General features: G+C 43.7%; 2 protein-coding genes across 4 annotated transcripts in view; one reads left to right on the plus strand and one right to left on the minus strand.

Annotated features, from left to right (window-relative positions):
• XPC (XPC complex subunit, DNA damage recognition and repair factor) overlaps window positions 1–9,849 on the minus strand; it is a 286,669-nt gene extending 276,820 nt beyond the window's left edge. For all 3 annotated transcript variants that reach the window (XR_010727308.1, XM_066245206.1, XM_066245205.1), the window contains exon 1: window positions 9,556–9,849. Coding sequence is in view for 2 of the 3 variants with exons in the window: in XM_066245206.1 (XP_066101303.1) it covers window positions 9,556–9,655 (100 nt within the window). In the remaining variant the exon portion in view is untranslated. The remainder of the gene's footprint in view (window positions 1–9,555) is intronic.
• Window positions 9,850–9,951: 102 nt separating this feature from the next.
• LSM3 (LSM3 homolog, U6 small nuclear RNA and mRNA degradation associated) overlaps window positions 9,952–13,213 on the plus strand; it is a 31,814-nt gene continuing 28,552 nt past the window's right edge. The window contains exons 1-2 of the mRNA XM_066244316.1: window positions 9,952–9,972; window positions 12,625–12,735. Of these exons, the coding sequence (XP_066100413.1) occupies window positions 9,952–9,972; window positions 12,625–12,735 (132 nt within the window). The remainder of the gene's footprint in view (window positions 9,973–12,624; window positions 12,736–13,213) is intronic.

Below are 13,213 nucleotides of genomic sequence, written 5' to 3' on the forward strand. Positions count from 1 at the left end.
GCTTCAGAAAAATACAAAAAAAAAAATAAAAAAAATAAAAAAACAACAAAAATGTTATCTTTATATATGTGTGTGTGTGTGTGTGTGTGTGTGTGTGTTGGCGCAATGTGTTAAGTTTTTTCATTCTTGTGTTTATGAGAAACATGAGCCTGATGTGTCCTAGCGATTTCTTCAATGTTTGGGCATATATTTGAAAGGCAAATTCTCATTTCCTCGTCAATACATTGAAGAATTCCTCTCTTTTTACTCTTAATGGTGTTGAGGGTAGAAAATCCTAATTCACATAAATAGGATGTTGAAAATTGTAGTAAAATGTTCAAAGCTTTTTTAGATATTGCCACATATTCTTCTTTTATAGAAATGCAAAAGGCTTCAAGAGACAATTCCTTATGTTTAATCATCAATCCAAAACCCCCACCATACATATCACCTTAACTTTACACCAAACAAAGGATAGAAGAAATTGCCTCCAGTCTTTCTGGGGAACATGGGGGGTAGTGTAAACAATCCAGCACCACAGTTTTTAACAGCCTTTTGCAACCTAATCAGGCAAGTGATGTGGGCAGGGGGTTGGGCAGACTGTCAGTTTACAGCCAATTCCCCACGCCTCTGTTCCCAAAAATCTAAACTCCAAAAATCCTGTTGGTCTTTTGGTTCCCAACAGGCACATATTTCTCTGGAATTCCATAGGGCGCATCTGGAAATCTTCTAAGGCGCACCAGTACGATCTGGTGCACACTTTGAGAACCACTGACCTAAACTAGCAAATAAATTTATTCCTCTCAGTTATGGTTTGTCCTGCCGACTCTCTTGGGGTATTTATTTTCCCCCAAGAATATACTTTTGCATGGGAAAAAGACTTTCCTCTATAATCTAAATAAACTCATAATGTAATTTTAATAAATTTCACATTATAGGGGCATTTATTTTAATACTAGATAAAGTCTCTGATTCAGTTTTGTTTCTTTTAAATCAGGGGTAGTCGCCCTAGACGGTTGGCTCAGTGGTAGAGCATCGGTCTGGCCTGCAGGAGTCCTGGGTTCGATTCCTGGCCAGGGCACACAGGAGAAGCACCCATCTGCTTCTCCACCCCTCCCCCTCTCCTACCTCTCTGTCTCTCTCTTCCCTTCCTGCAGCCAAGGCTCCACTGGAGCAAAGTTGGACCGGGTGCTGAGGATGGCTCTATGGCCTCTGCCTCAGGCACTAGAATGGCTCTGGTTGCAACAGAGCAACGCCCCAGATGGGCAGAGCATTGCCCCCGGTAGGCATGCCGGGTGGATCCTGGTTGGGCCATGCGGGAGTCTGTCTGACTGCCTCCCCGTTTCCAACTTCAGAAAAATACAAAAAAATACACACACACAAAAAAATTAAATCAAGGGTAGTCAACCTTTTTATACCTACCACCCACTTTTGTATCTGTTAGTAGTAAAATTTTCTAACCACCCACTAGTTCCCAGTAATGGTGATTTATAAAGTAGGGAAGTAACTTTACTTTATAAAATTTATAAAGCAGAGTTACAGCAAGTTAAAGCACATAATAATAATTACTTACCAAGTACTTTATGTCAGATTTTCGCTAAGTTTGGCAGAATAAATCTTTATAGAACAACTTATTATAGTTAAATCTCTTTTTATTTATAATTTGGTTGCTCCGCTATCGCCCACCATGAAAGCTAGAATGCCCACTAGTGGGCGGTAGGGATCAGGTTGACTACCACTGTTTTAAATGTTTTATAGAAGTAATTTATGCATTCCCATGGTTTAAATGGAAACATAAAATATTTCAAAATTAGTTATTTAGAATCTAGAAAGATTTCTTATTCCAAGTCCAGAAGTTGATTAAAGGTTTATGACTTGACACTTTGACTAGAGTGCCCTTAAAACTGGACTTCTGTATCTCACAATGGTCTTTAGCCCTCTATTAATAAGCAAAGGAGCAAAAGACTTCACTTTTGCTGATCTAAAAATGCAGGTGGAAGGATACTTCAGAGGCACCATTTCTTTCTCACCAGACTTATTTGGTTGGTTAAAAGGCACAGCTGTTTATTTTTGGGCTTTGAAGAGCTAGGTAGAAGAGTTAAAGCGGATCCTGGCTGGAAAGCTCAGTTGGTTAGTGTTGTCCCAATATGCAAAGGCTGTGGCCTCAATAGCTGGTCAGGTCACATACAGGAAGCGACCAATGAATACATAAATATAGTACGTGGAACAAATTGATGTTCCCCTCCCTCTACAAAATTAATAAATGAAAAATCCAAATGTCCAACCATGAACTAATCATTAATTCCATTACAGTCATACAACCTAATATAATTAGTCATCTTTTAAGACAAAGCAAAATAATCTAAGATAAAATGTTAAGCACCCAAAGTTGTTTTTATAGTTGGCTTCTACTATAAAAAACAACACAGACTAGAAGGAAATCTACCATTATCTAGTGGTGGTTATTTCTGCCTGGAATAAACATAGATTTTTTTCTTTGCAGTTTTTTTTTTTTTGGGGGGGAGTCTACAGGCTATTTACAGGACTCTCCATGATCTAGGGCAATCATATGGATAATCAACCTCCTTGAGTTCAATGTGGTTATTTCAACAGGGCAGGAATTACCTCTGCGGTTTGTGCTTGACCATCTATTGAGATTTAGTAACACCTGCTTAAACCTTCCAGTGGCATCTCATAGCACTTCGAATAAAATACAAACTCCTTAGCTTGGTCTCCAAACTAAGGGTTGTGCTCACTTCTCTCACCTCAATTCCTGCCACTCACCCTGGCACTCACTGTTCCAGCCAATTGGCAAGCTCATTCCCTCCTAAAGTCTTTAAATGCTCCCTCTGCCTGGATCTCTTTTCCCCCAGAACTTCCTATGAGTGGCTCCTTCATGACATTCAGTAACTGGCTCAAAATATCACACCCTCAGAGGCCTTCCCTGACCATTGATTCTGACTTAGCTGCTTCTTCCCTAGACTCACGTCAGTTTTATGAGAGTAACCTGCTTTACTTTCTTCATAGCTCTTATCACCATATGAATTTATTTTTAACTTTTTATTGTCTGTCTACCTATCCCTCCCTAAAGATCATACGAATTAAGAGCAAGAACCTTGCTTGTTTTGTTTATTACTATAATTTCATTGCATGCCCTGAGGTACTGTTAAAACCTACACTATTGTGCCTGACCAGTGGTGGAGCAGTGGACAGAGCATTGACCTGAGATGCTGAGCTCCCAGGCTTGAAACTCTGAGGTCCCAGCTTGAGCAAGGAGTCACTGGCTTGGCTGGAACCCTCCACCCTCATCAAGGCATGTATGAGAAGCAATTAATGAACAACTAAAGTGCTACAACTATAAGTTGATGAGTCTCATCTCTCTCCCTTCCTGTCTCTCTATCTTGCTTTAAAACAAAAACAAAAAACCCTACACCACTGCGCTGTTAAAAACATTCACCAAATTAGTGTCACCTGCAATCCAAACCACAATTGTTCCTCCTCCAACTACAGGAAAGACTCTAGCTCTTGGGATCCTGAAAGCTGTTTTGGGAACTTATTGCTAGCTCCCCTGCTAGCAGAGTTTGAGTTAAGCATGGGTGCACCCTTATTCACATTCAGACTAAATTGATATGAGGTAGCCCAACTGACTACCTAACATGGAGCATGCCGGGAACCTTATATGTCACCTCAAAAAAAAAAAATAACAAACACCCTGCAAAGGTAATATTACATTTCAAAGACCAGGTTCAGAAAGGCTAAATTATTTGTCCAAAGTAACTTACCCAAGTGCATACAGTGACTAAGTGTTGGAGCTATACCAGGCTGGTACCCAGGTAGTGTTTAGCTGGAAGGAAATGCTACCCAAGCAGGTGGCAACTCCATCAGATTAATTTTTTTTTCCTTTTTCCTTTTTTTTTTTTTTTTTGTATTTTTCTGAAGCTGGAAACGGGGAGAGACAGTCAGACAGACTCCCGCATGCGCCAGACCGGGATCCACCCGGCATGCCCACCAGGGGCGACGCTCTGCCCACCAGGGGGTGATGCTCTGCCCCTCTGGGGCGTCGCTCTGCCGCGACCAGAGCCACTCTAGCACCTGGGGCAAAGGCCAAGGAGCCATCCCCAGCGCCCGGGCCATCTTTGCTCCAATGGAGCCTTGGCTGCAGGAGGGGAAGAGAGAGACAGAGAGGAAGGAGGGGGGGTGGAGAAGCAAATGGGCGCTTCTCCTATGTGCCCTGGCCGGGAATCAAACCCGGGTCCCCTGCACGCCAGGCCGACACTCTACCGCTGAGCCAACCGGCCAGGGCCCCTTTTTCCTTTTTTTAAGTGAGAGGAGGGGAGATAGTGAGACAGACTCCTGCATGCGCTCCGACTGAGATCCACCTGACATACTCCAATCAACCAAGCCATCTTGAGTGCATCAGCTATTTCTAGTGCCTGAGGCTGACGGACCAATCGAGCCATCCTCAATGCTGGGGCGATTCTTGGACCAATCAAGCCACTGGCTGCGGGAGAGGAAGATAAGAGAGGGGAAGAGAGGGGAAAAGAGGGGAAGAGAGGGGGAGAGGGAGGGGAAGAGAAGCAGATAGTCATCTCTCTTGTGTGCCCTGACCAGGAACTGAACCTGGGGTATATCATACATATGCCGGGCTGACGCTCTATCCACTGAACCAACCGGCCAGGGCAGATTAAAACTTTTAATTTGTTGAATTGCCACATATTCAGAATCCATTCTCTCTGATTAGAATACCAACACCTTTTCACAGTCTCTTGCTGAAATATTACCCATTTTAAAAATTTAATTTATTTATTCATTTTAGAGAAAGAGAGAGAGAGAAGGGGGTAGGAGCAGAAGGCATCAACTCCCATATGTGCCCTGAGAGAGAGATAGAGAAGGGGGAGGAACAGGAAGCATCAACTCCCATATGTGCCCTGACGGGGCAAGCCCAGGGTTTTCAACCAGCGACCTCAGTGTTCCATGTTGATGCTTGATCCACTGCGCCACCACAGGTTAGGCAAATATTACCCATTTTGAAAGATTTTATTTATTCATTATAGAGAGGGGGGAGAGAGAGAGAGAGAGAAGTGTGGAGGTGCAGGAAGCATCAACTCCCATATGTGCCTTGACTGGGCAAGCCCAGGGTTTTAAACTGGCAACCTCAGCGTTTCCAGGTTGACGCTTTATCCACTGCACCACCACAGGTCAGGCTATTACCCATTTTTAAAGTTACATATCAAACAACTCCTTCAGAGAACATTTTCCAGCATCTTCAGACAATCTTGACTATTCTGTCAGAAACCACAAAGCCCTGTACTTTCTGCAATGATACTGTACTCTGTTTTGGAGATATATATATATATATATATATATATATATTTTTTTTTACAGAGACAGAGAGAGAGTCAGAGAGAGGGATAGATAGGGACAAACTGACAGGAACAAAGAGAGATGAGAAGCATCAATCATTAGTTTTTCACTGCAACACCTTATTTGTTCATTGATTGCTTTCTCATATGTGCCTTGACCTTGGGGCTACAGCAGACCGAGTAACCCCTTGTTTGAGCCAACGACCTTGGGTCCAAGCTGGTGAGCTTTGCTCAAACCAGATGAGCCCGCGCTCAAGCTGGTAACCTTGGGGTCTCAAACTTGGGTCCTCTGCATCCCAGTCTGACACTCTATCCACTGTGCCACCGCCTGGTTAGGCTGTTTTGGACATATTTTGTAAATGTCAACACTACTATACTGTCAGCTCCTCCAAGAAATCTCAATCTTCCTTGTCACCTAGTTCTTGTATACCACACAATTGGTACTTAGAAAATAATCAAATATTACTTAAATGAGTAAATGAATTAAATGAAACTCATAGTATTAAGTGTGAAGTAAATCACCTTTTAAGTTTAGAATTGTTAGCATTTGACTATTTCCTAGTAGATGAAGAACTTCATACAGAATCAGAAAAGTGTTGAATCCAGTGTCAAAGGAGCTTCTGCTGGTTACCCAGTCTAACCTATTACCCAGTTATTTCAGGAATCCCTCCACAGCAGTGATTTTCAACCCTTTTCATCTTATGGCATACATAAACCAATTGCTAAAATTCTGTGGCACATCAAAAAAAATATTTTTTACCAATCTGACACACAAAAAATAAGTATACATAATTTTTTTGTGTGGTTTTTTTTTTCTTTTTACAGAGACAGAGAGTCAGAGAGAGGGACAGACAGACAGGAACAGAGAGATGAGAAGCATCAATCATCAGTTTTTCATTGCGCATTGCGACACCCCAGTTGTTCATTGATTGCCCTCTCATATGTGCCTTGAATGCGGGCCCTCAGCAGACCGAGTAACCCCTTGCTGGATCCAGCGACCTTGGGTCCAAGCTGGTGAGCTTTAGCTCAAACCAGATGAGCCCATGCTCAAGCTGGTGAGCTTGGGGTCTCGAACCTGGGTCTTCGGCATCCCAGGCCAATGCTCTATCCACTGCGCCACCGCCTGGTCAGGCCGTATACATAATTTTGACTCATTCACACTGGATGGCTATTGTTTGGCTGTTGTCATTTTTTTTTTTTTTTTTTGACAATCTAAGGCCCTGGCCAGCAAACTGTGGCTTGCAAGCCACATGCGGTTCTTTGGGCCCTTGAGTGTGGCTCTTCTACTAAATATCACGTGTGGGTGTTACCTCAATAAGGAATGTACCTACCTATATAGTTTAAGTTTAAAAAATTTGGCTCTCAAAAGAAGTTTCAATCGTTGTACTGTTGCTATTTGGCTCTGTTGACTAATGAGTTTGCTGACCACTGATCTAAGGGAAGAGTTCAGTGCCCCTGACTAAACAGCCAGGTATTACATGTTTTAAAAATTCTTGCAGCACACTAGATGAAAATCGCTGCTCTACAGCATGCATTTTGCAATTATTAAAAATATTTTATTGGCCTGACCAGGCTGTGGCACAGAGGATAGAGCATTGGCCTGGGATGCTGAGGACCCAGGTTCAAAACCCTGAGGTCGCTGGCTTGAGTGTGGATCACCAGCTTGAGTCCAAAGGTCAATGGCTTGATCAAGGGGTTTTTGGCTCAGCTGGAGCCCACTGGTTAAAGTAAATATGAGAAAGCAATCAATGAACAACTAAGGTGCTACAACAAAGAATTGATGTTTCTCATCTCTCTCCCTTTCTGTCTGTCTGTCCCTTTCTCTTTCTCACTAAAGAAAAAAAGAAATATACGTGTGTGTGTGTGTGTATATGTATGATATATATATAATTATATATATAAAGATATATAATTGAGCACTTGGTATATGTGGAGGAGACAAGAGAGGATACAGCAAAAAACAAGATGCTTTCGCCTGACCAGGCAGTGGTGTAGTGGCTAGAGAGTCAGACTGGGACCCAGAGGACCCAGGTTCGAGAACCCAAGGTGGCCAACTTGAGCGCAGGCTCATCTGCTTTGAGCAAGGCTCACCAGCTTGAACCCAAGGTCGCTGGCTCCAGCAAGGGGTCACTCGGTCTGCTGTAGCCCCCGGGTCAAGGCACATATGAGAAATCAACCAATGAACAACTAAGGAACCACAATGAAGAAGAATTGATGTTTCTCATCTCTCTCCCTTCCTGTCTGTCTGTCCCTATCTGTCTCTCTCTCTGATTCTCTCTGTCTCTGCCACACAAAAAAACAAAAACAAAAACAAAACAAGATGCTTTCATGAAACTTAAATTCTAGTAAGATGTGCAATCAAGAAAGAAGCATATAAAAAAAAAAAAAGAAGCATATAAACTAACAAGATTATTACAGATTGTGACAGAGATTGTGAGGGCCTCCATGATAGGGAATAACTAGTGAAGGCTGCTTTAGCGCACTCAGGAGGTGTTTGAGTTGAGACCTGAAGGAATAGAAGAATCAGCCATGGCAAAAACCATGGATGAACATTACAAGCAGGAGAAATATCCAAGACAAAGGTTCAAAATGAAAAATAACATGGTATGTTTGAAACAGAAAGGTCAGTATATATCTGGCAAAGAAAACAATGTTCTGTTGAAGACAACAGGAGAGACAGCAACTGCCAAATCACATAGGATCTTGTAGGCCATAATGCAGAATTTAGATTTTATGCTAAGAGCTATGGGAAGCCACAGAGAATTTGAAAGAGGAGCATGGTGTGATGTGATTTTTTTTTAAAAATTATTTTTATTTATTCATTTTAGAGAAGAGAGACAGAGAAAGAGAAGGGAGGGAGGAACAGGAAACATCAACTCCCATATGTGCCTTGACCAGGCAAGCCCAGGGTTTTGAACCAGCGACCTCAGCATTCCAGGTCGATGCTTGATCCACTGCGCCACCACAGGTCAGGCGAGTGTGATGTGATTTTTTTAAAGATCACTTAGGCTGCTGGTTGAACTATTTCAGGAGGAGGAAAGGAAGTAGGGAGACCAGTAAAGGGGAAACTGCAGTTGTTCAAATGAAAAGTGATGGCTTGAGCAGGGTCTGTGGCCATGTAAATAAATGGAAATGGAGAAATTTGAGATATAGTTCTGAGGTTGAACTGACAAGACTTGCTGACAGATTGAATGTTTGCATTTAAGAAAAAGGAGGTAGCCCTGGCCAGTTGGCTCAGTGGTAGAGCATTGGCCTGGCGTGCAGGAGTCCCGGGTTCGATTCCCGGCCAGGGCACAAAGGAGAAGCACCCATCTGCTTCTCCACCCCTCCCTCTCTCCTTCCTCTCTGTCTCTCTCGTCCCCTCCCGCAGCCAAGGCTCCATTGGAGCAAAGTTGGCCCGGGCACTGAGGATGGTTCCATGGCCTCTGCCTCAGGCGCTAGAATGGCTCTGGTTGCGACAGAGCTACGCCCCAGATGGGCAGAGCATCGCCCCCTGGTGGGCATGCGGGTGGATCCCGGTCAGCGCATGCGGGAGTCCGTCTGACTGCCTCCCCGTTTCCAACTTCAGAAAAATACCAAAAAAAAGAAGAAAAAAAAAGAAAAAGGAGGTGTTTGTTTTAACTAGTGGGTGAAGGGATCATTTTCTGCGATGGGAAAAAGTGGGGAAGAGACAAATTGAAAGGGGAAAACCAAGAGTTTTGCTTTGCACATGACACCATAAGAAGCCTCTCTGACATCCAGGTGAATTTAGACTGGATCCAAATTTGGAACTCTGGGGTAAAATTTGGCTGATATTATTTTGGGAGTTAGCACGCTACAGCACTCTATGTCTTGGTCCACCGTCGTCTGCGGACACAAAATAGCTGTAATGCCTTACTCCTATTTAGCTCTTAACATCTACCAGGAGGTTGGGTTTGATCCCGTGGGCAACACCAAGCAAGAAAGCGGCTACGCAGGGGAGCTCGTGGTTAAGATTCAGGGGAACCACTCAGGGTGCAACACTTCTCAAGTGACGACAAAGGCAAAGCGACGTCAGAGAGAACGGGGCAGACGCACAACTGCCCACCTTCGGCAACGTTGTCTCCTCAGCGAAGATGGGCGCGGAGCAGCCTCCACTCCCACCTTCAGAAGGCCGGCCCCACATCCCGCACCTGGTCCTGCTTCTGTATCTCCTTTAGCATCTTTCCCTAGCCCGGCTTGGCCTCGTTCTCACCTGCCTCCTTCGCACTCCGGGCCGTGCTCTCGCCCTTGGCCTTCTGGCTGCGTGGTTCGCGTCCCCGCGGGTTTCTGCCGGCCGCCCGCTTCCGAGCCATCTTGCCCGGGCAAGAACCGCTCGCTTCGCGAGTGACGCACCTACCCGAGGGAGGCTGCACAAACTGGTGCTGCTCTCCAAGGCGGGAGGAGGCATAACCACGCCCCTGCTCCGTCTAGACCAAGCCCACGCTGTAAGAGGAACCTCCGCCCCAAAATAACCAATGCAAACTGCAGGAGGCAATAATGGGCAAAACAGATCTCTTTTACTTCCGGGGCATTGCGTCCTTACGGTTCCGGAGCCCGGACAGGCTGGAGTGATATCGCGAGAGGCGGGAAAGGGCGCAGAGTTTGAAAGATGGCGGACGACGTGGACCAGGTAAGTGCCTTCTGAGGAGCTGGCTCCAGAGCGGCTTTCCTCCGCCCAGCCCTGGCCCTGTTGGGCTTTTCGTACCAGGGCTGCTTTCTCCAAACTCATAGGAAGGTAGCCTATCATGCCGCCATTTTTCCGGGTCCTCACGGCCTGGAATGTTTGCCTCGGGCCCTGAAGTCTTTTCTTGTTAGAAGTCCGCCGGAAAACTAGTTAAGCCGGCCGCTGGTCATTTCCTTCCTCGGAGTCTCATCTTTATCCAAAGAGTGGGAGTAATTATTCTTACCTGGTTCACGGAGCTGTTTAAATTCTGTTAGCGTGGTAATAATGTGAAGCAGTTTATCATTACTGAGCGCAACAATTATTACTCATTTAACAAATACTTAACATCAGATTTGTATGGTTAGACACCGTGCTAAGCACCAGGGACACGGCATTGACATAGATAATCCTGGTCCTACTTGGAGCTTGTACTGTGGAGGACGACAGATACAAAGTAAACAAATATGCCCCAGTCGGGTGGCTCCGTGGATAAAGCGCCCACCCGGTGGGCCAGAGGCCCTGGGTTCTACCCCGTGTCGGGACACGTACCAGAAGCAGTCAATACGTACACAACTAAATGGGACAACTAAGTGAAACAAGGAGTTGACGTTTCTTTCTGTCTTTCCCTCCCCCTCTCTTTGTCTCCCTCAATGGGAAAATTAAAAAGTAAACAAATGTTTTCGCTATATAGGAACTGTGATGTGGTATGAAGGCAGCAAGCAAGGAACTGGTGAACAGTAGAACTGATAGTCCTATAGGCTTTCTCGCCTACTCTTCCCTTCTTTCCCAAGTATGCTTCGGGTATACTTGGGTCAGGCCACAGCTTCTAACTGAAATCTCACCTCATCGAAGAGGATTTTTTTGGCCTCCTACATAAAATAGTATTCTCTCCAGTCTATTTTTTACTTCATAGCATGTTATTTGTTTATGTTAAAGTACAAGCTTTGATTAATGTCTTATCTCCTGCCCCTACCCCATGTGAATTTTCTAAGAGCAGGAGTTTTATTTACTGCTCTGTCCTCTGGGTTTAGAACATTGCTGGAAAACGCATTTATTGAGTGAATGGATTGGATAATCAGGGAGACCTCTTTGAAAGGGAAATATTTAAAGCTATGGGATGAAAAGGGTAGACAGTGGGCATTCCATCCTGAGACTAAAGGAGCAGTAGGCCTCTGTCATGTGGGTGTTGTAATTATTTACATGCCTCTCTTGACTAGAATGAGCTTTTTGATGGCAAGGACTGACATCTGTATCATTGTAATCTACTTGGTTAGTTGGTCCTTAAAAATACCCATTGAACTAGGGATGGGGACCAGTTGAGCTCAGAATTTTTTTCTCCCCGTTACTAGTCTTGTGTACTCACTGAAAAAGCTCTCCTTGAATAATTTGATCAACTCTACTGGCATCATCCATCCCTTACACATGGATGACCCCAAGTCATGCGGGCTCTGATCTCTCCCTGAGATGTGTTTCCAATGGTTCTTCAATAGAAACAGTGACAACCATTTATAAATACTTTCTGTTTGCCGGATACTATTTAAAGAGTAGCTAATTTAATCCTTATAAGAATCATGAAGGGAAATTGTGGCTTCCTCATTTTATAGACAAACTGAGACAGCATAATTTTTCATCTGTGTCAGAGTGGAGTTGAACTCACACTGCTTTACACTGGAGCTAGTGCTATCAGTCAGTATTCTATACTGCCTGCTAAATGTTTTTTTTTATTGGCCATGTGGCACCCTAAAGTTAGCCTGCCCTGTACTGAACAGTCTTCCATAAAAACTCACCTCTACTTAGCATTCTGACTAGTGTGTAGTAGTCATTAAGTGAATGTTTCTCAAATTACTAAATGATATTTGAAGTAAAGCTAACATTCCTGAAAGTGACTGCTTATATCCTGACATTGGGTCAGGCAGTTTGGATTTTGAGAGAACAAAGTACAGTAATGATTATGTTGCTGTATAACTCCTTCCTGTGTATGTGTGTTTCAGCTTTCATTTGTATAGCACTTTATGCTAGGTACTGTTCTAAGCCTTCATATATGTCATTTAAGTCTCACAGCAACAGTATTAGGTAGATACTATTCTAATCCACATATTACAAATTATGAGACTAAGATAAAGAGGAGTTGTGTTATTTGCCCACAGTTACACAGCAAGTATTGATTTGAGCACTACATTCTCTCTCTCTCTCTTTTTTTTTTTTTTTTTTTGTATTTTTCTGAAGCTGGAAACGGGGAGAGACAGTCAGACAGACTCTCGCATGCACCCAACCGGGATCCACCCGGCACGCCCACCAGGGGGCGTTGCTGTGCCCCTCCGGGGCGTCGCTCTGCTGCGACCAGAGCCACTCTAGCACCTGGGGCAGAGGCCTAGGAGCCATCCCCAGCACCCAGGCCATCTTTGCTCTAATGGAGCCTCGGCTGCAGGAGGGGAAGAGAGACAGAGAGGAAGGAGAGGGGGAGGGATGGAGAAGCAGATGGGCGCTTCTCCTGTGTGCCCTGGCCAGAATCGAACCCGGGACTTCTGCACGCCAGGCCGATGCTCTACCACTGAGCCAACCGGCCAGGGCCTACATTCTCTTTAGTAACTATATTACTAAGCTTGTTTCTTTCATCAGCAACAAACTACCAACACCGTAGAAGAGCCCTTGGATCTTATCAGGCTCAGCCTGGATGAGCGAATTTATGTGAAAATGAGAAATGACAGAGAGCTTCGAGGTAGATTACATGTAAGTAAATTTATGAAATTACCTTGAAATCAGATGATTTCCTTGTCATTCCTCCCTATTGTCACCCCCTTGAAATGTAAAAACTGTCCACTGTGGAAGAGCATTTTGAATGTAGGGGAGAACGAGGTAGAAGGTCACTCATTTTTCTAAAAGTCAAATATAATTGTATTTTATTCATATTAGTAACTTTTTTCTCTTAACAGAAATGATTGTTTCATTTCATTCATTTTACCTTCTGCTTATTTGCAAATAACATTTCTCCATTCTTAAAAGTTCTTTAAATTATTGACATATACATGAATTTTCATTTTCTTGTGAAAAAAATTAAACAGCACAGAAATACATAGAGTAAAAGGTGAAATTTCATTTCTTCTATTGGTAATCACTGTTAAAAATTTGGTCTAGAGTCTTTCAGATTTTTTTTGTGTATTTACCTGTATATATTTATATATATGTCCATATGCATATATTTATACTA

The sequence above is a fragment of the Saccopteryx bilineata genome, chromosome 10, assembly GCF_036850765.1.
Source record: "Saccopteryx bilineata isolate mSacBil1 chromosome 10, mSacBil1_pri_phased_curated, whole genome shotgun sequence".
In the NCBI taxonomy this organism is placed as follows: domain Eukaryota; kingdom Metazoa; phylum Chordata; class Mammalia; order Chiroptera; family Emballonuridae; genus Saccopteryx; species Saccopteryx bilineata.